Consider the following 21,012-nt stretch of genomic DNA (forward strand, 5'->3'; position numbering starts at 1 on the left):
GCACTAAACTTCTTACAGTCACTGGGTAATAGTCAGCATACGTAATTGTCATGCCTGTGTAGGTATTTTCTGGTTAAGACGAACATTTGAATAACTCGACGGAGAATTTTTCTACCGGTGGCGGGAAAGTAAACTACCTAGACTAAGTGTCTGTTATCATCATAAACACTAAACTTTGATAATTAATAAGACGGGAGTTCAAGGTCATGCATAAGAAATTTCGCAAGCGACTGCCACCGGCAGTGCCAAAACATAAACTGAATGCGTGTGCGTGCGCGCCACAGGGTGAGGGTGCTAGGGGGCGGAGCTTGTGGTGCGTTCGCGTTTCTTATTGGAATTTTAGGGAATTGGTAATAATGTCAAATACGTGTTTGAGTTTGTGTGCGTGTAATGCCGCGTTTTAAGCTAGTTACATAACGTTCGAAATGTGATAGGCGTAGTTCTCACTTACGGATTTGCGAATTTTACAAAAAAATAAAAAAAAATTGCCCCCCATTTTTTTTATTGATTTGGACTCAGAATCGATAGCCGAGTCACCTCCTTGAATGCGTCTCGTTTTTAAAAATACACCCTGTATAACTCTCTTCTGACATTTTTATTTAATAACTTATTTTATTTTTTCGACTGTTGTTAGCGTGTTGACATTGTGACTTTTTTATTTAATTCTATATGACATAACAAATAAAAAATCTAATGGCACTTTTTATTTTAAATCGTAGCGATTGTCACACCCCCCCCCCCGTGACAACTGAGAAACATACTTCCCATTTGTCCCCTCTAGTCAGCTTCCAGAAGGCTTCTTTCTTGTCTGGCTGTATTGCATTTTCGTGAAAATTTTTGCTGCTGTTGTCATTTTGCAGGAGTCTTTTAAATAAGCAGACATTTTCTCCGCACTGGCTATTCTAGATTTAAGGTTTTGGTTTCTCTTCTGAGATCACAGAGTACTTTTTATATTATGAAATAGAGGTCCAACTCGACTACCAAACTAAGTAAGGCAAGTGGCGCCTTCTGAACGCAGGTTTAAGAAACTATTTGTCAATATATATACATATAGCTACATAAAGCAGTGGTTACTGGGTCTAGGTAGATTTTTGTTTCTTTTTGTTTAATATTTATAAGATGTTTTTCAATAAATAAAACACTGATAACCTTTAATATAATTTATTTTTTTCTTTTAAAACATTTCATATACAATTTTTTCGCTTTTAGCTTATAGGAATCCGTATCATCATCACACTCTCTCCTATTTATTAATATTTTATTAATATCTTTACAGTAATTGTAAATGAAGAATCTGCAGGATATATTGATTAAAAAATCTATTAATTTTTCTTTATGAATTTCACATTTTATGAAATCGAATTTTAAATGTATATATCTTAATGTTTTGATGAAATCTTTAAAATTTTTTTTTCAAACATTTTTTAATTATTGTGTAATTTATATCCTGCAGATTCGAAACACAATTTAAGAGAGAGTCGCTGGGACTGCAAAGCCATTTTTTATTAGCATACTCTCTATATTTTAAATAAGCGTGCCCCGCTTGTGATGAGAACTTCATGCAAAGCGTGGCAATTATCTGCCTCACAATTTGTCCCTGGGGCATGGACACTAGATAGGCTGTTTATTAACAGTCTGCTAAATGCTGCTTCAAATCCATTTGGAGTAGGGTTTACGTTGCGGCATCCTTGACTCCATATCGATCCAAAAAAAATTTCTATTGGATCCTGATTCAGATGCCGCAACCAAACCGATGTCACTCCGTACTTCGCAGCAATTTTTTTAAAAGCAGTTCTATTTCTTCTAGTGTCCATACCCAGTTACTTAAGGTGGGTACATACTCCACATACGAGGTTTTTATATTCACGAATTTCATATTTTTTTTTAATATTTTTGCCTCCATCCATGTCTTGTGATGTAGTGAGTTCGGCGTCGCAGGTCCCAGCAGTGGTTTACTGTGCTTCCTTTTCCCGAAGCTTCCGTTAATGGAGTCAAAAAGTTTGTCAAAATACAAGATGACGTCCGCTGTATTTTGCGCATCTTGAGAGATTATTCCTTTTTCTGCAAAAAAATAAGAAAAAAAAATATTAATAAATATTCCTCACACGTTCTCACAACGCAATCTAGTACCAAACAAAGCATTGCTTGCTTGTAATTTGGGTACAGCAGACAACCAATAAATGAACTTATTAAATATTTTAGAAATAACATAACATAGTGTACATATGTAGAAACACCCACACACATAAATGTTTGACTTATGCGGGAATCGAACCCGCGACCTCCTGTGGCAGGCAGATACACTGGCTACTATGGCATCTAGTCATCAATAAGAAACTTGTTATTATTAAATCTGAACTGGGAGCAGTTTTTAATTTGTGAAAACCTTTACTATACAATCTTCCGCCCGCGGTTCTACCGCATCCCGTGAAAGCTACTTCGCGCACCCAGATTAAAAGTCACTTTTAGTCTTCCTCAATAAATGAGCTATCTAACGGTGAAAGATTATTTCAAATTAGACCTGATCAACCTTGGTGATTGGATTGGTTCTTCAGATTAGCATGGTTAAGAAAACATACAAACAAAAAAATCTTCAGCTTTATAATATATAAGTATCGATAAGATAATGCAATGTGAAAACTGATAAACTGATATGTAATAAAGTGCATTTACCTGCTAGGTAGCCCATATTTGATGCTACAGTTTGGCTGAATAGTTGCGTAGCAAATTTAACTTTCATCCGTGGAATTTTACTGGGAATGCAGTGGGAGTCTGTTAATTTTGGCACCAGTCTTATGCCCTTGTAGCCTGGGTTTCTTGGTGCAGTGCAGTTATGTGTTCCCACTTTGCCATTAGCATTTTGTTGTCTTTTTTATATAGTAGATTTTTCGTTATTAAATTATTTCTTATACATTTCATTAATTGAGGTGGGTCATACAAGGGAATGATTTCCTGTTTATTTATTAAAATAATATTTCCTTCAGGTTCTTCTGATTTTCTTAACAATACCTCTTGTTTCTTGTAACAAGAATTTAATGCAGTTAACATTATTTGTTCCTTGGTCGCACACTGTTGCTACCACATTAAGACCAGCATTTTGTAGTTCTGTGATGACAGCCTTTGATTGTTTTGCCAGTTCTGGTCCCTTTGTGGCAGACTGAGAAAATGTGTATGCAACGGGTTGCTTATAATTTTTTATAAGTCCTCTTATCATAAATACCTGCGCATGATCTGCATACTCAGGCAGTGTCTCTTGCCCATTGGTTACAAACCCACTCACTCTGTCCTTCCTTTTATTGTATGCTACATTCGGTTTTAGTGACATCTACTTGCTGTTACGGAACCCTTCATGGGCGAGTCCGACTCGCACTTGGCCGGTTTTATTTTGTTCTCGACAATCACGCGAAAGAAGTCGCGGGCACAGCTAGTCAATACTAAACATCCTCTCATTTTCTTGAGCTAAACAATTTTTCCTTATTTTTTGCACCAACGGCCTAATTTTATAATATCTATCAGAATCGATATTGTTGTCAACGAAATGTAAATAGCGACGTATCTGTTGATAACGTTTTAGTGGCATCAGATCAGCCACTAGTTTGTACCTGTATCACAAACTCCAATAGTCTGTGTAAGATGGCATGCTCACAACACCCATTATGATATGTATAGCTATAAAGTCTCGCAATTCGTCTTCAGACAAACCTAGAGTACGTCCAGTCTTAGATACTGCATAAGCATTTGAAAAAGCTGGCAACCCCAGCCAATGTAAACATTGGCTCCGTATTTAAATTTGTAAATCTGCAGAATTAAGTGTGTAAATACAATATAAATAGTATCAGTGAGTTCCAAATACAATAATAATACAGTGATATCGTTTGCAGGTGCTATAATAACTGTTAACTAATAAAAAAACTTTACTTCAATGTTTCATATTACAGTGCAGTTAATGTTAGATATAATTAATTATTCCACTGCTCAAGGTACAAACAATACAATTTCTCAAATGGACTACAAAGTGTGGTGAAAATAAAGATAAAAGTGCTCAGTAATAGTGAAATATTAGACTTTTAAAACATTTTTCTGTTTTTACCTCCAAACTTTAAAATTGGCGGTACTACCAACCGAACGAACTTGAATGAAGCTCGTTCGCGTTCCAGTCCGGTATTGTCAACGCTGTCAATCGACACGAGCGGTCGAGCGTTCCATGAACATGGTTTGTCGATGTTAAACATACCAAGAAACGTTCCATATCAAGATACAAAAATTAATTGGAATTATAGCATTAACGTTTTCAAAGTTCTATATTCATAAAAATGGAACCAAATAATATTACTGTAAGAAACCGATGCATTAGGAGATGCCTCTCGAATGCTTCTTTGGATTCACTCGATTCTACAACATCTAATAATCTAAGCGTTAAGAGTATGATGGACCTATCTACCCACATCAGCAGTGATGAAGTAACGCAACTAAAAAGATTGATACAAAAATTGAGGGAAGAACTATTAAGTGCTCATACTGAAATAGAAAAACTAACCTTGGAAAATTATGAAATGAAGACACAGCTCCAAAATGAAGCAAAAAATTCTGAGCAACTTAGAATGATGTGCACTACGTTAAGTCACAAAAAAACCGCATCGTCATCAACCTCCATAAAATTAAAAAGAAGTCAGGCTATAAAACCAAAATTCTCCTCAAGGAGACTAAACCTGGACTTGGAGTTTCAAACTCCCAAGCTTTGTCGCAACAACACCCCAATAGAATCTACTGAAAGCAGGGACAATCCGGAAACCACTATTGGTCAAGCTAATCCCGTCATGCTTATCGACGGGAATACATCCGTTCCTCCGAGCCCCGAGTCAAGGAATACATCCGTTCCTCCACGCTGCGAGTCAAGGAATACATCCGTTCGTCCACGCTGCGGCTCAAGGAAGAATACTACTGATTTTAGTCAACTCAACCATGGAAAATGTCATGAAGAATCAGGTAGAATACTTATGTTCTCAGATAATCAAGGATTAGGTATTGTACAAACACTAATAAAAAACAAGCATAAACTAATTACCGATGATTATAAAGTAGAGTCCATGACAAAACCAAATGCTAAAACAAAACATGTATTGGCAGGTTGTAGTAATTACACTAATTTACTCTCGAAAAAGGATCATGTAATTATAATGACTGGGAGCAATGACACTAATCCAGTCGAGTTTATGACTGAAATTTCTATAGCTCTACACTATCTTAAAGTTTGTAATGTGTATGTAATAAATGTTCTAAATAATAATTACCTTAACGAATCTAAACTAAACTATGAGTTGAAGTTAATAACACGTAATTTTAAAAATTGTACATTTGTAGAGGCGAGAACACACAATGTTATACAAAAAATAATGCATCATATTAACGTTAACCTATATAATGAAACATTCCTATCTTATAATGGTCTCACGCTTACAAGATCTCGAAATTCATCAATTACTAATAATTCCCATGTCTCACAAAAAATTAGTAGTCATGTAGAAATAAAAAAAGGTACAATTCCTTATTATTTTCCCATTATTAAAAAAATGTCGCACGATGCATCGAAAACAAATCCTACTACAGATGTAGTAGCACGGGTAGAATCAAATAAAAATATTTTTTTTCGTAAATAAGTCTTCTTACACTGTATTTCATCAAAACATTGCGGGTGCTTTAAATAAAATGCAGGACCTAGAAATAGCACTGCTAGAGTTGCATGATTTAAAGAAAAACATTGTTGTGTTATGTCTGAGTGAGCATTTTATCAAAAAACACGAGGAACGGTACCTTAATATTAGCGGGTTTTACCTTGCGGATATTTTTTCTCGTGAAGATCAACGCCGCGGAGGTTCTTGTATACTGTGTAATAATTCATATGAAAGTACTAAACTTGATATTATAAAGGAATATGCAACAGAAAAACATTTTGAGATATCTGGTATTGTAATAAAAAAACTCAAACTTATAGTACTCTGTATATATAGAACCCCGAACTCTGATATAAACGTATTTTTTGTTAATCTTGAGAAAATTCTTTTAAGGCTTCAGATTAAAAAACAAAATGTAATTATTTGTGGAGATTTTAATATAGATTTATTATTGTCAGATAAAAATAGTAGGACTTTTAGAGACTTAATGCTTAATTATGGTATAAAACATTACATAAATGAACCTACTAGGAATAACAAATGTATCGACAACATCATTGGTAATATAGATGAAGGTGTGGGTGAAACTCATCATCTTTATCTCTCAGATCATAACACGGCTCAAACAGTTACAATAAAAGAAAACACTATTGATGTAAACCATTACTATTTCACGGTTATAAATGACCTAAGTAAGGAAAATGTAACTAAGTTTGTAGACTATATTGGTTGCCTAAGCTTTAACGAAGTTTTTCAAACGACCGATACCAATGAAGCTTTTGATAAATTTCATGACCTATTAATATTATTCCATAAACTATGTTTTCCGAGTATTAGAGTAAAAAAAGGACATAACTTTAACAAACCAAAATGGATAACAAAGGGAATAAAAATAAGTAGTAAAAAAAAGAGATCTTTGCGGTTTAGTTACTATCTAAATAGGAATAATGAAAATAAAAATAGGTATAAAAAATATTCCAAAATATTAAGAAATTGTATGAATAACCTTCAAGTCATGGGCAATCAGAGACACATAGCTCGTTCTCATAATAAAGTTAAAGCTACTTGGAACGTTGTAAAGCACAATATGGGTAATTTGAAAGGTAGAGAATGTATAAACGTCCTTAAAGAAAATGACACTACAATTACGTTAGGTTCAGAACTCGCAAATAAATTTAACAAATTTTTCATTGATGTGGCTAACAATAGTACCGACAAAAATAGTAACCTAAATAATATTGGTGTAGATTTACATAATAATAGTATTTTTATTGAACCCACTGATAATGATGAAATCTTTCGCATTATTAAAAATCTAAAGAACACAAAATCATGTGGTTATGATAACATATCAACAGATATAACCAAATGTATAGCTCAGTATATATCACCACCACTAGCACATATCATCAATTTGTCTTTTGAACAAGGTTGCTTTCCTGACAGACTCAAACTGTCTCTGATAAAACCGCTACACAAAAAAGGGTCCAAATTTGACGTTAATAATTATCGACCCATAGCCTTAACTCCAATATTATCTAAGATATTTGAAAAAGTTATGTTTAAAAGAGTGTTAAAATATTTAAATAAGTATAATATCCTTGTAAAAGAACAGTTTGGATTTCAACAGAATAAATCTACAACGTTAGCCATACACTCGTTAATTACAACAGTAATGAATAATATGAACTCTTCTACATCTACTTGTGCTTTGTTTTTGGATCTAACTAAAGCTTTCGATCTTGTGGACCATTCTAGATTAATAGCAAAAATGGAAAGATACGGAATCAGAGGTGCAGCTCTAAAATGGTTTGAGTCTTATTTAAGTAATAGGCAACAAATAACCAGAGTTACAAAACTTAATGACGCAAATAATACACTAGAAGACTTTGACTCTAAGCCTCTAATAAACCTCTGTGGTGTGCCACAAGGTAGCATTCTGGGACCATTACTATTTCTAATCTATGTAAATGATCTGCCACAAGTTATCAAACATCGGTGTGTTCTCTTCGCAGATGATACTACAGTAATCATAGAATTCAAAGGCCCACAAAACTATGATACTATTGTAAATCAAACATTAGGTGATATCACTAAGTGGTTAGATAACAATAAGCTAAAATTAAATGTATCAAAAACGAATATATTAAAATTTAAAACCTGTCGAAGTAAGCCTATGCATTTAAATATACAATATAATGGTCAAATGATTGAACAGGTTCACAGTGCAAGATTTCTTGGGGTTATCCTCGATGAACACCTAACGTGGAAAAATCACATAGATAGTGTTTGTAATAAGATTAATAGGTTTGTGTTTGCTTTAAGAAAAGTTAAGGAAATCACATCCACACATACAGCTCTTCTTGTTTACCACGCTTATATCTGCTCAATCATTCGATACGGAATTATTGTTTGGGGAAACTCCACAGAAATTTCAAGAGTTTTAATAGCCCAAAAAAAGTGTATACGTGCAATATTTAATTTGAATTGGTCTGAATCTTGCAGGCCTATATTTCGTTCTAATAAGCTGTTGACGGTAACTTGTATTTATATCTATGAGATTGCAAAATTTTTAAGATCTAATCTCTCACTCTTTGAAGCCAAAGACAACAGAAATAAAAGAAAAGTAACATGGAGGCATCTCGAGATGCCTGCACCTAAACTGGAACTATTTAGGCGTAGTTGTGTCTATATGGCTCCCCTCATATACAATACGTTACCTAAGTCTATAAGTGATCTCCCCTATAAAAAATTCTGTACTGCTCTAAAGGAATGGCTAATAAAAGAAAATTATTATTCTATAGATGAATATTTTGTGAAAAATAAGTGTAAGTCCTTTGGGTACAAAATAAAAAATGTAATTATTTAATTCGCCTTTATGCCTGTTCTTAAAATGCGTATGTATTATGTATTACCTAAGTCATTGAGATAACTACAATGTATTACTTTATTAGTTTAGTGTATAAGTTTTCAAGTAAAATAACTTGGATAATTTGCATGCTGCTACGACAGCGAAACATGTTGATCTCTTTTAAATATTTATGTAACAACTGTATTTACCGTGTTTCTGGCAAATAAATATATTATTATTATTATTATTATTATTATTGTTCTAGAATGTGTGTCAAAATATCAGGAGAAAAAAACTTATAGAGATATTCCGGGGGTCGCGTCGTTGAGCAGTATTAATAGTAGGACGTTGTGATCTTGTTCTTCTGGAAAAACGTGATGTGGATGAGACATTCGCTGGCGTGCGTGGTGTTTAATATACACACCATAATTTTCATGTAAACCTATCTCAGTATGCGACGAAGTGGGTACTTAGTCATTTTCAGAGGTAATAAGCTGCCATGAATCCTTGGTGTCTGGTTTGTTTGTAGGAAGGTTCTCGTCGTTTTCATTCACAATGAATGTCAAATCATCAATATCGACAGTATTCACATCAAGAGGTATGCTATTATTAAGCCTACAATAGCCTTTAAGTTACTCGGCACCAAAGTTTTAATATTGTCAATATCAGAGTTGTTTATGAGAAACGGCTTTACTGACTTCATGCACGTTTTTAAATTGTTAAATGCATCAGTAGCATTGACAATATCGTGCCCATAGTAAACACGCCTATCTAATGCTCTTAGTGGCACCCCCAATGCCATCGGCTACCCCTTTTCCATGCCCACTTTCTGAAAAAGACCAAGTCGTAAGAGAAAGATTCAGCTTTGTGGTAAAGAGGTTAAGCAGGAAGAAATTTTTTTTTTGCCGTTATTGGCTGGTTGGGCCGTCCGAAAAAAAATGGATAACTGATAATTCTGGACACATTTGTTTGGTTAACTTAATAATTGGAATAAGGTGTGCCCAAATGGCGTGGGGTTCATGGCAGTTGCTGTCTGATAACGTCACAAAAGATTGACATCGTGTGTGCGTGTAAATCATACCTGTATGAAGGGTTATCGAATTTTTTGATCCACCGAAATGAAGTGCCTGAATTTCTTCTGACAACTTACAGTCGTAGTTTTCCGAAAAGTCCATCAGAATTGCGCATTCAAATGGTTTCAAATTTTCAACACACATTCTGTATTGACGCTGTTGCTCTTGAAAGTTAAAAAAATGCTTTTTGAATAAAGGAAATTGTTTTAGATACTCGCATATTAAGTCCTGTAATGTACCTGTTATTTTTACTCTTTTTGTTACTTTGGCTGTGATGTCATTATTGTTTTTTTTATAAGTTGTGTTTGCGCGCTTCCACTGCCACCATTCGACTTCAGTGTAGATATTATTAGTTTCAAACTATTATTTTTATTTTTGCATTTATCACACAAACCGTACATACATTTAAATGACTTTATGTCACAAGAAGTTAATTCTATGAGATCTTTGGTTCCCTTGAATACAACAGCAGGAAAAGTATATTTTTTTAGAGCTGTTACTAAATATTCAAAATTACTGTGTTTCACACATAGACACGTGTCCCGCGAAGCACGTGTCGGTGACAAGACATAAAACGGTTTGTATTTACAAAACGTTGACAAACTATATTTCCCTCCTTCGCTTTTATATATTTGGTATAGGTTAATTAAAGTATCGGTTAAATACCGTATTTGCATCTTTTTCTTACATTTTGTTTTGCACTCACCCTTTCCGGATGTAGATCTGCTAATTTCATCCCGGTTGTAAAAAACTTCAATTTCTTCTTCTATGTTCTTGCTTATATTATATTTTCTATTGCTGGTAAATCTAATGCTACCTTTAAGCCCTAAACACTTTGATACCAGTGCCTTTGATCCTCTTTTTTGGAGAACACTCTTAGACATTCCAATCGAACGCAATATCTTTTTTTGTTCGTGTGTTTTACAGTCTTTATATTTCTCGCCTAATGATACTTCTAGCAGTTCATGTCTCACTTTCAGCTTATCATTTTCTTCTGTTTTTAGATTGATTTCTTTCTGGTATTTTTCTTTGGTTCGACTTAAAGTTTTACGTAAATTTGCATTGAGGGTTCTTAGTTTTTTTAATTGTTTTACAACAGTTTTGTACTTATTAGCTAAGTTACTATATTTTCTTTTATAGTAAACACACTATGAAACTTTTAAACCGATTCCTGGATTCAAAGCCAGAGTGTGACGTGTTTTCGAGTGAAAGAAGATTATTTTTGTCGGAATGTTTGAAGTTTTGCGAAAGAGATGGATGAATGAATATTTAATAATTAATATTTATATTAATTTTCTGAATTTTATATTTTTAAATTTTTGTAAGGTATTTAGTGTTATTGGCTTGTACCGTTCTATTCAAATAAATAAATAAATAAATAAATAGTCAACCTAGGGATGTCGGAAATGCAATAAAGTATCGATATATATTGTATCGATAATTTTTGAATATATCAATATCGATATTGATATTTTTATTCAAAAATATCGATATATCGATATATCGGTGTGATAGGGAAAAAAATATTTGGCCTAATCTACTTCAATCATCTTACATTACTAGATAAATACTAATCAATAGACATCATTTTTAAATTTTTTAAATCAAGGACAACAATAAAAAATATTAATTATTTATTAATCAAACCAATATTTATCCGATACAGACATAAGAAAAACTCTTTGATTGACATGCTCGGCTGTAAGCCGACTTCAGTTATTGGGTACTGCAAGATTTACAGCAGATGCCACTCTCTCTGAGGAAACCGAGGACGCAGGCGATATCAAATACTTTAGAGCTATGTCGGAAAGGACTGGAGTAAAATGACGACAATCAAACCAGAATTTTGTAGGATTCTCTTTTCTGGGTATTACAGGCTGATCTAGATATTGCTTTAGTTCGCTAGGCATACCATCACTTGGTTGAAAGTAAACTGGAGGTTGCTGCAGCTGCAGCAATATCTATCATAATTTTTTCATGTCCGGACCACAACGACGGCGAAGAATTTTCTGAATTTGGAATTATGGTAGTGGTTGTGGTTGTGGGTCTGAGTTCAGGCGAAAGTTGTCCTCTACGTATAGACGTAGAGGACATGTTCTAAACGTATTTCTTTTGACAATGCAGTTATTGCAGTGGAAACAGCTAGTGCTGAATTAAAATGAATACGCTTAAAGCGAGGGTCTAAAATTGTTGCTATAGCAAGATGTAAATGTCGCTCTAGTGGTTCTAGTTTGGCAATAACTAAGTTTAGCAAACTCTTCTGAACAGCAACACCAAATTCGGTGAAAGGTTTTACTTCTTCAAATCCTTTCTGAAGTAAGTTTGCAATGGGAATCGCCAAACTAGAAGTCACGTACTGATCGCCGCTAATTTCTTCAGTAGCTTGCTTAAATGGGGTAAGCAATATTATCAGATCTCGTATGACACTTAACTCTGAAGAAGTTATCATATCAGGTGCATTCCGCCTAGTTGCTAAAATCTTAGCCACAATAGCTGATAATGTATTGAATCTTTCCAACATATCAAGACAAGAATTCCACCTTGTGCTTACTGATTGTATAAGTGTTAACACTTCTCCCTCTTTCTTTTGTCCCTCTTGTTCTGCTCGCAAATCATCCATTGCGTTCACAGATTGTTTAAAATATGTAACAATGGCTTTGACACGATTGGCAATTTGAAGAACTGGTGCATTATCTCTTGTTGCGCCATCCACTATTAAATTCAGCAAATGCGCCATGCAAGGAATTCTTTTTCCATCTTCCAAAAATTTCTTCACTGCAGCAACCATGTTAGCACCACCATCAGTGGTAATTGATAAGATGCAATCCTTTTCTATTGCAAACTCGTCGGTAATATTTTCAAAGCATTCTTTTATATAATCAGCTGTGTGCGCCTGCAGGAAAGAAGACCAATATTAGTCCACTTTATTAAATTTATTATAATTAACTATTTATTTTATTTTTTATAATTTGATGCATTTATTTTATACTTTACTTACCTGATACATTCTTCGTGCTGTCAATGTCACCATCTCATGCTCAGGAGTGCAGTTATTAGCTGTGTTAAGAAAATGTGCTGTCACTACGATGAAACTTCGTGTCGAGTTAGTAAGAGTTAATATATCACTTGTTAAAGCAACATTATTTATCTCACTTAATTTTTGTTTTAAAATGGCTTTGGTAGTGGCGTATCGTTGTTCCATGAGGCCAGTTATCTGAAATGAGAAATGAATAATAAAATAACATTTAAAAATAAAAAGGATAAGATAATAATTTAATATTATAGTTCGCTTACAGTAGTTCGTGATGGAATTTTATAGCGTGGACAAATGACGCTCATAAATCTTTTCAATCCTGATTTTTCTACACAAGATAGAGGCATGTTGTCTTTGCAAATCATGTACATCAAAGCTTGATTTATTTGGCTAGTTTTATGACCCCCTGCTAAATTGAGAGAAATAATAAAATTAGAACATCCTTATAGAACTAAAATGTAAACAATACAGTAATCTAATATCAAAAAAAAAAAATACCTTCATAGCTTGAACTTCTTTCAAACATATCTATGAGTGTAGTCTGTTTCCACAAGTCTTTACTCTGACCATCTTTGGAGGATTCAGTCTGAAAAAAATTATTGAATATTTTGTATATATTTCATTACACTTGTCGTCATAAATAGTATTAAGGTTAAGTGAAAACACCAAAATTTAAATTTATCGATATCGATACTTTTAGTAATTACACATCATTAGTTGACTGGTTATTGGTTATGAACAATTGATATTTAGATTCTAAAGCTACGTTTGATCTTGCACAAATAAAATACTTACACCAGTATCATCGTCAATCGCAATTTCAGACAATTCCATGAAGTTATTTTCTATCTCAGCAGGTTTATTAGTATTGGTAATAGTTGAATTAGTAGACGAAACAGGTGAACTAGTTCTTGTTCTTGGTGTAATATTCACTTCACTTGACCTTGAGTTTTTATTTTTAAGTTGCAAAAACGCATGGTGATGCTTATTTTTAAGATGTGTAGATAAATTCGTCGTATTGCCACTGGTTTTATATATTTTCCCACACACATTACAGGAAACGTTTTGTCTGTCTATTTTTTTGAAAAAGTTCCATACAACACTAGACATGACTGGAATGCTCGAATTATTTTGTTCACATACGTGAATTAATTATTGATTTAATTAGTTAGATTGTTTGAGAACTATAATCAACTCAAATGTAGGCAGAAATACGCTCGCGTTGAGGTTATAATACGGATAACAGACGGATAGTTGAAGCACAGACACTGACACTGAAATGACATTGACACAGACAGACAGAGTTGCCAACTTAAAAGCCAACTTAAGTACCAAATTAAAACGCAGTAAATCGAGTCGACCAAAGGCAAAAAAAATGTAATTTGTTAAAAAATGTTAATATAAAAAAAGTATTCTTTTTTAGGATTTTTTAATTATAAAAAATATCGATTTTTATACCTTTTCAATACTTTTAATTTTATATCGATACCTCGATACATCGAAACATTAAATATCGCTCAAAAATATCGATACATTGAAAAAATAATATCGATATATCGATGTATCGATATTTTTTCGACGAGCCTAAGTCAACCGTTCTTTGATTTTGACTTGTTAAAGGTACGACTACCTCTACAGCTTGTTTTTTGGCATCCCTTTGCTTTTTTTTCTGTTCTCTCCAAATTTTTCTTCGCTCCTCTTTTTCCCGATCGCTCAACTCCCTTATTTTCTTTTGGCTCTTCTTAACTCGTTCTATTTGTTTCTTTCTCTGTGCCTCATATTTTTCTTTATTTAATTTCAGATTTTCACGGTATCGTTTAGCCCGTTCAGCAGGTGTTAGGGCCATCATATAAAAAATAAACTGGAACAACAAGGAATATAATTTATAAACTTTTCATCAATGACTATGAATGGCTATCACAAAGTCAACCGATACACTATTTTAAATTTAAAGCCATGCATTGACCGACTTCCGGTTAATCTATACTTTTGCCATGGATGACTCGTGGATGTCTGACCATCTCTTACATAATCTAGCGAGAGGCTTTCCTATACAAAATAATCTAAGCCTTGATTAAGTACTTGCGACTTTAAGTTTCGTTGTGTAAACCTTTCTTCAAAATCATTAAAATAATTGTTGGTCACAACACAACTTACGATATAACAAATTCAAATGAAACACTTTAATTTTCCTTAAATAAACTGAATTTATGTACCTACCTACTTACATATTGATTTTGTAAAGTTTTCATTTATAACGAGTGGCAAAATTCGCATTCATCGGTTGGATAGTGATCGTAAAGACAAGAGTTGCAATAAGTACACCAAATATATGGCAATTTCAATAAAAACTGTATATCTTGTCTATTCATAGCTAAAGAGAAATGTATCAATCGTAAACCTTCAGCATCAACTGTGTTTTTGCATACAAGACACTTTTTTGCCAAAATAAAATGAGTTTTTTCCCAAGGCCATTGAAGTCCATCATCAAGGCATTTTATAAGATCATTAATAGATAAAACTTTGTCAATATCCACCAATATTCCCATTATTGTAAGTTCGCGTAGTGACTCTGAAAGGGAAATATACAAATACAAAAAAAATATGTAAATCCTAATTGACTATTATTTATTAAATTAAATGCTTATAGTTTTTAGAATTATACCTACAATAATGTAAGCCAATCGGTTTCGTAAATAAATCAGTTAACTAAGACAGTCAAAAGATAGACCATCTATTATGCTTAATATTATTTAACAGAAACATGTAACCTCATCTTAGTTGTTGTCGGTAAAACATGCATCACGTAAACTAAGCCTTATGTGTCCATTTCGTCACAATTATTGTTCCACTAATATGTCACGACACTAAATGGACGTGACGAACTCCGCTTACTCATAATAATGACGACAACACTCAATATTCTTTGTTATTTTAGAGGAAATCATTATTTCACGAGATACATACTTACATTAGGCATAATTTACAAATAAAAGAATATTTTAAGAACTTACCGGTATCACGTTATAGCTGTGACTATAGTGGATTCCTTAATCGACTACGTAATTAACAACACGGCTTTCGTCACCGATCACTGCGTCACAACTGTACGATGGGTAAAAATAAATGGCTGATCTACTACAATAATGTTACCACTATAATAAAAAAACTTGTTTTGGTAGTTTTTTAAAACGGAAAGCAAATAAAACCGTAGTGACAAAAGTGGAATGTCCACCTTGGTGCTAATTTGATTATCATTTAATTTCATGAATTTTGTTGTAATACCATAAAATTAATAAGTAAAATTAATATTATAATTAAGAAAAAGCAATATTCTTCAAAAGCGCCCAAAAAACGCTGAAGTATGTATAAAAAACCTTGAACTTCGGTTAATTAAAGTTAGTGACAGGAGGTGTGACACGCTAAAATGTTCGTTTTTGCTTCTTATTTTAAATTTTTATTCGGTTAAATTAACAACAATGGACTCCATTATTAAATTTTTTAAAAGTTATCTATAATGTACAATAAAAAAATATGCATTCAATAGAGTATGAGATAGTCTTGTAAACTGTTTGTAAAATTTTGTGACAGTACTTTTTTCTTACGTTCAATTTTTTACGGATTGGCTCTTATCACTTTTTTGAGTCCCTCGTCCGGCTCTTGCTCAATTTTATAATCTTTTGAAGTCAAATTATTTATTTTGATATTTGGTTCCAAATACATTTCTATAGTAGGTTTCAGAGATGAACAAGTGTCAGTTTCTATATCGTACTTCTCTTTAACGTTTTGGGGGATTTCTTCAACACATGTCGATAAACTTTTTGAACTTGAGGGGCGAATTTCAGACGAGTTATTTATGTTATCCGAACTAAGTACAAGTGAATGTGACTTTGGTGAAAAACATTCACTGACCTCTTAAGTCACCACAAAAGCAGCCGATATCTCTATATTTAATAATAAATAGCTTTTGCCCGCGACTTCGTTCGCGTAGAATAGTGACTTCCGGCAAATGTTTGGTTTTAACGACATAGTTCCCGATCTCGCGGGATCTCTTAAAAAATGAGATGTGGAAGATATTCTAGGGAACTCTTCAAAAATCAACATAATGAGCTCTGCGTTTGAATGCTCGTTTTCTTAAAATTAAACTTAAACTACGTGAGTCCATTATTATTCTTAATTACTATTATTATGTATATTCTTTTTTTTTCTTTATTATTTAAGGGGTTTTTATCCAAATGAATACGTCAACCCCATCGTACTAATTATCTAATTTACACTCACCTAATCATATTATATAAAAATTATTTAACTTTTTGAAAACTATCCATTATTGAAAAAGTTTAAATGTCCTAAAATGTCTTCTTCAAATATTATATTGATCAAAAAATTCTTTAGTTCTTCTCCAATAATTTTTAACAATGACATTGCTTTTTCTTCGAGTTTCAGTTTAGATTTGCAGATATTCTTTATTTTCATCCATATCTTTGCCCAATCAAGTTTATATAACCATTGTGAACTATGCTTATTACTTCTTTTTCCTTCCTGCTTATCGTCTATTTCTTCAATCATTGGTTGTTCTAATGGTGTTTTATTTTGGTTTTGATACTTATTCTGTTTATTTGATTTTTGTTTTGAACTTTTGATATTTTGCTGTTTGTCTATGCTCGTATCATCTATCTGTTCTTCTTTTCTATTTGTTATTGGTTCTTGATGTATTAACGCCCTTGTCAGTACATTACTATAGGTTTCTTTCTCGTTGTTAGTGACGATTGCAAATTGATTGTCATTATTTTCCTGTGAGATCTCATTTGATATTTGTTCTCCTTTTTTCTCTTTTAAAATTTGTAAGGCTCTTCTGTATGTAACTTGCTCTTCACTCATAATATTCCTGATGGATTTTTCTTTTAGATAAATAGGACACTTTTATCCAGAACGAAGTGATTCCCCTTGCAGTTTAAACATAGAAAGTCTTTTATGTCACAATTTTCATAACTTCCTCCACATTTTGGGCATATGACTTTTTTCGTGGGGCAAAATTTAATGATATGGCCAAATTGCCAACAGCCTGAGCATTGCGTTACAGGAAATACATATTTTTCAACTTTAAATCTGCAATCGTAGGCATAAATATATTGCGGAAGCACATTACTATTAAAACAGATTCTGACAGACTCACAATCGACCCATTTCCCTTCTGGTATTAATCGTTTTAATCTCCTTACCGATAAAACATCAACACCTGACTTAAAAATGCTCATAAGTTCTTCTTCACTTAATTTTTTTTTCTTTGTTATCATTTAATCCTTATACTACCACTATGTACATCATACTGCATCTTATTGTTCTAGTTGACCAATCATTCTTAATCCTAGAGGACAATTTCTGCGTTGCAGAGTGTGTCGTTCAGATCCTCGAATGAGTGTGATCGACAGACTCAACAGCGCAGTTACAATTTCATTTTACTCTGGAGAGGAGGAAGAAAGGATGTTAGGTATTTTGCCTTTTTACCAGTTATTAATTAAAAAGGTTTTGTGGTGTCGACACTCTTGAGCACGCAACGTAGAGTTGTCCATGGGAGAAACAGTCTTTTTCAAGATGTACCCCCCCAACTTTTAGCGTTTGCCCTTGGGCTTTATTTATTGTCATTGCAAACGCAGTTTTCAGCGAAAACTGAACTCTTTTGAATTGGAATGGCAAATCAGTTGGAATAATGGGAATGCGGGGAATAATTACAGTTTCGCCTTTTGCCATTCTAGTCATAATAACGGCTTTAATGACATTCCTTCCTAAATAGGTTAATTGTAACCGTGTGCCGTTACATAGCCTTGGTGGATCTAGGTTTCTCATAAACATCACAGCAACACCAACTTTCAGCCTCAACTTATGAGAAGGCACTCTTGATAACTCTAAGGAGTTGAGAAACTCTGTTGGGTAAGATGTCACTTGCTCGGTATCCACGACGTTATCTCACCCCTCTTTTTGCGTCGGGGTTAAAAATGAAATCAAAGAAAAGAAATTGTTTTGATACAAAATAAAAAAAGAGAAATTATATGAAAATATAATCATAGAAAATTAAAATTTAATTTCTGTTTACGAAAATGTGAATTTCTCCGTAACATTGACCACAAACACTAGGTTGAGTCGGGCATTTTAGACACACGGTATTCACTTTTTTTGTTCGGTCTCTGGCGGCCTTTGCAGATAGTCCAGCAGCTCGGTTCCTCTCATAACAATGTATGTGTTACGGTAAGAGTGAATAATTGAAAATTATTAATAATTATCTACTATTATTAATAATTACCGAAACTCGAGGTAAAAGTGATAAATTAATCACATTTGTCGCTTATTATTAATAATTTTACCCTAGTAGTGATAAATGTAATAAGTGGCCAAGATGTTATTTTTATTTCAATTTAAAAGGCAATATATTGTACTTACACAACAAATATTTGTTGAATTCTATGATAATACTTTAAAATTTTTAATTTGATGCATTTATAGATGCTACAGAAGATTTACAGGCAAACCAAATGTGATTATTGATGATTGCTTTTAGGATTCGTGTTGATTTTGTTAATGAAACAATAATTGTTTAATTTTATTTTTGTTACAATTTTATGTACCACGATAGACTTTTTTGCATAAGTTTCATGGTAATTTGATTTTAAAAGAATTTTATTGTTAATTTTGTGATAAATGTGCCCTTTTTGGCGAGGTGAGAGGGAGTGTCAGACTTTTACTGACTAAAAACCACCCCGTTCTTACTCCTGATTTTCGAGCCGGAGCCCCGGTAAACCCGCTAGGTAGTCCGCAGCTCCGGATCATGCATCAGCCCTACTGGGCCCCATCTGTGGTGATCTGATGGCTCTTTGAGGCGCGCGCAGAACTCGACGCGCCGCACGCACGGGTCTGGTTCTGGTCGGGCGGCGAGCTACCCCTACTTGCCGTCCGCAGAGCCGCACTTACGCGCAGAATATGTGAATTTGTTGTCCTTTTGGTTTAAAGCAAGTACAAGCAACCTTGTTTGTGTGATCTCTAATTAATATAATCGTAAGACGGTGTTTAATATTATAAATAAATACATGCTGGTCAAAAAACATAGGGTTTATATTTATTTTATTACTTTCACCAATATGTGTCGTGAATTATTAATAATCACTACTAAAAGTGATAAATTTCGATCGATTATTCACATTTACCAAAACGTGTGGTAATTATTAATAATTTAGCAAAATTATTAATAATTTTCAATTAATCAGATTTACCGTAACATATGCACCTTCGCCGAATAAGTCGTCCTCTGTTTTCAATCAATGATTTGCTGAATTTATGATCTCTTTGACTTTGTTCACGAGCTGCTGAATTAGAATTAGACGTGATTCCTAACATCTGTAGGCAGAGATTTTCTCGAAAATTCGTTCTGTTGTACTTCTTGCTACTTAGTTGCTTATGAGTCTTATAAATTATATGTATATGCATTTGTGACAGCTGTTGAAAGTAATAGTTCTACAGCTAGTTTCTGAAACCAGCGGATGTTTCTTCTGGCAGGATTGGCATAGCTTGCCATTTGATCAGACAAGTCTATTGAGCATTTGTGTTTGTTGTATTCAGCGATTAAGGTAGGTTTCATTGCTTTCTTGTTAGGGTTCCTCCTGCTTTGAACAGTAACAAAACCAATAGAATGTATTGCCGATAAAGCGAATATAACACGCTTGTCTTTCCATTTGAGCACAAGAATACCGTCATTGTTCTCTAAAGCAATCGTTTCACCTTTGGACAGTTTTTCTTGTACCACTTTTTTCGGTAATCCCTTCCTGTTTTTGCGTTATGTTCCAATCAGGTGAGTGTTTTTTTTGCAATAATTGTTGCGCCAAATCTACACTAGTGTAATAATTATCCGTTACTACACTCCTGCCTACTCCGAGGTAGGGATGACAAAGCTTCATTACTATGTTGGCAGGCGACTCGATCTGCTCTCTTGAATTTTTACCTTCGTAAACGATAAAGTCATGTGTGTAGCCGTCATCATCACACACTTTAAATAATTTTATGCCATATTTGTGCCGTTTACCGGGAATATATTGCATGAATTTTATACGTCCTCCAAAAGCCACCATGGTCTCATCTACAGTGATATATTCACCAGGCGTTTTGGAATTTCGAAATGTACCTGCAAGTAACTGCACAAAACGCCTTATTTTTAAAAGACGTTCAGTATGGGATGCCAAGTGGATACTGTCTTCAAAATGCCAACATCTTAGTAAAAGCTCAAATCTATTTCTACTCATAGCCTGAGAAGCTACTTTATTTTTATAGAGGATATTATTGCTCCAATAGTCACTCATTTTGGGTAATTTTTTGAGTCCCATGTAAATCAACAAG

The 21,012-nt window shown here is 33.6% G+C and overlaps 1 protein-coding gene and 1 pseudogene across 3 annotated transcripts; both read right to left on the minus strand.

Annotated features, from left to right (window-relative positions):
• Positions 1–1,145: 1,145 nt before the first annotated feature.
• Positions 1,146–3,726, minus strand: LOC118264278 (uncharacterized; annotated as a pseudogene).
• Positions 3,727–8,922: 5,196 nt separating this feature from the next.
• Positions 8,923–16,901, minus strand: LOC118264260 (E3 SUMO-protein ligase ZBED1). 3 transcript variants are annotated; one of them, XM_050707647.1, is made up of 6 exons: positions 15,645–16,901; positions 13,426–14,491; positions 13,129–13,216; positions 12,891–13,039; positions 12,595–12,810; positions 8,923–12,489 (listed from the first exon to the last, which is right to left on the minus strand). In XM_050707647.1, exons 2-6 carry the CDS (start codon positions 13,738–13,740, stop codon positions 11,668–11,670), a joined length of 1,590 nt encoding a protein of 529 aa, XP_050563604.1. In that variant the 5' UTR covers positions 13,741–14,491; positions 15,645–16,901; the 3' UTR covers positions 8,923–11,667. The 3 variants fall into 3 exon arrangements, with proteins under 3 accessions (XP_050563604.1, XP_050563603.1, XP_050563602.1); XM_050707646.1 differs by having other exon boundaries at positions 14,851–16,901; XM_050707645.1 differs by having other exon boundaries at positions 13,426–16,901.
• Between the last annotated feature and the right edge of the window lie 4,111 nt (positions 16,902–21,012).

Source organism: Spodoptera frugiperda, unplaced genomic scaffold, assembly GCF_023101765.2.
Source record: "Spodoptera frugiperda isolate SF20-4 unplaced genomic scaffold, AGI-APGP_CSIRO_Sfru_2.0 tig00001192_1, whole genome shotgun sequence".
NCBI lineage: Eukaryota > Metazoa > Arthropoda > Insecta > Lepidoptera > Noctuidae > Spodoptera > Spodoptera frugiperda.

Coding starts and splice junctions, on each gene's coding strand:
- LOC118264260 (XM_050707647.1), bottom strand. CDS start 13,740: ATGTCTAGTGTTGTATGGAACTTTTTCAAAAAAATAGACAGACAAAAC. Junction 13,217..13,425: donor CGATTGACGATGATACTGGT/GTAAGTATTTTA, acceptor AATTTTTTTCAG/ACTGAATCCTCCAAAGATGG. Junction 12,490..12,594: donor CAGCACGAAGAATGTATCAG/GTAAGTAAAGTA, acceptor TCTTTCCTGCAG/GCGCACACAGCTGATTATAT.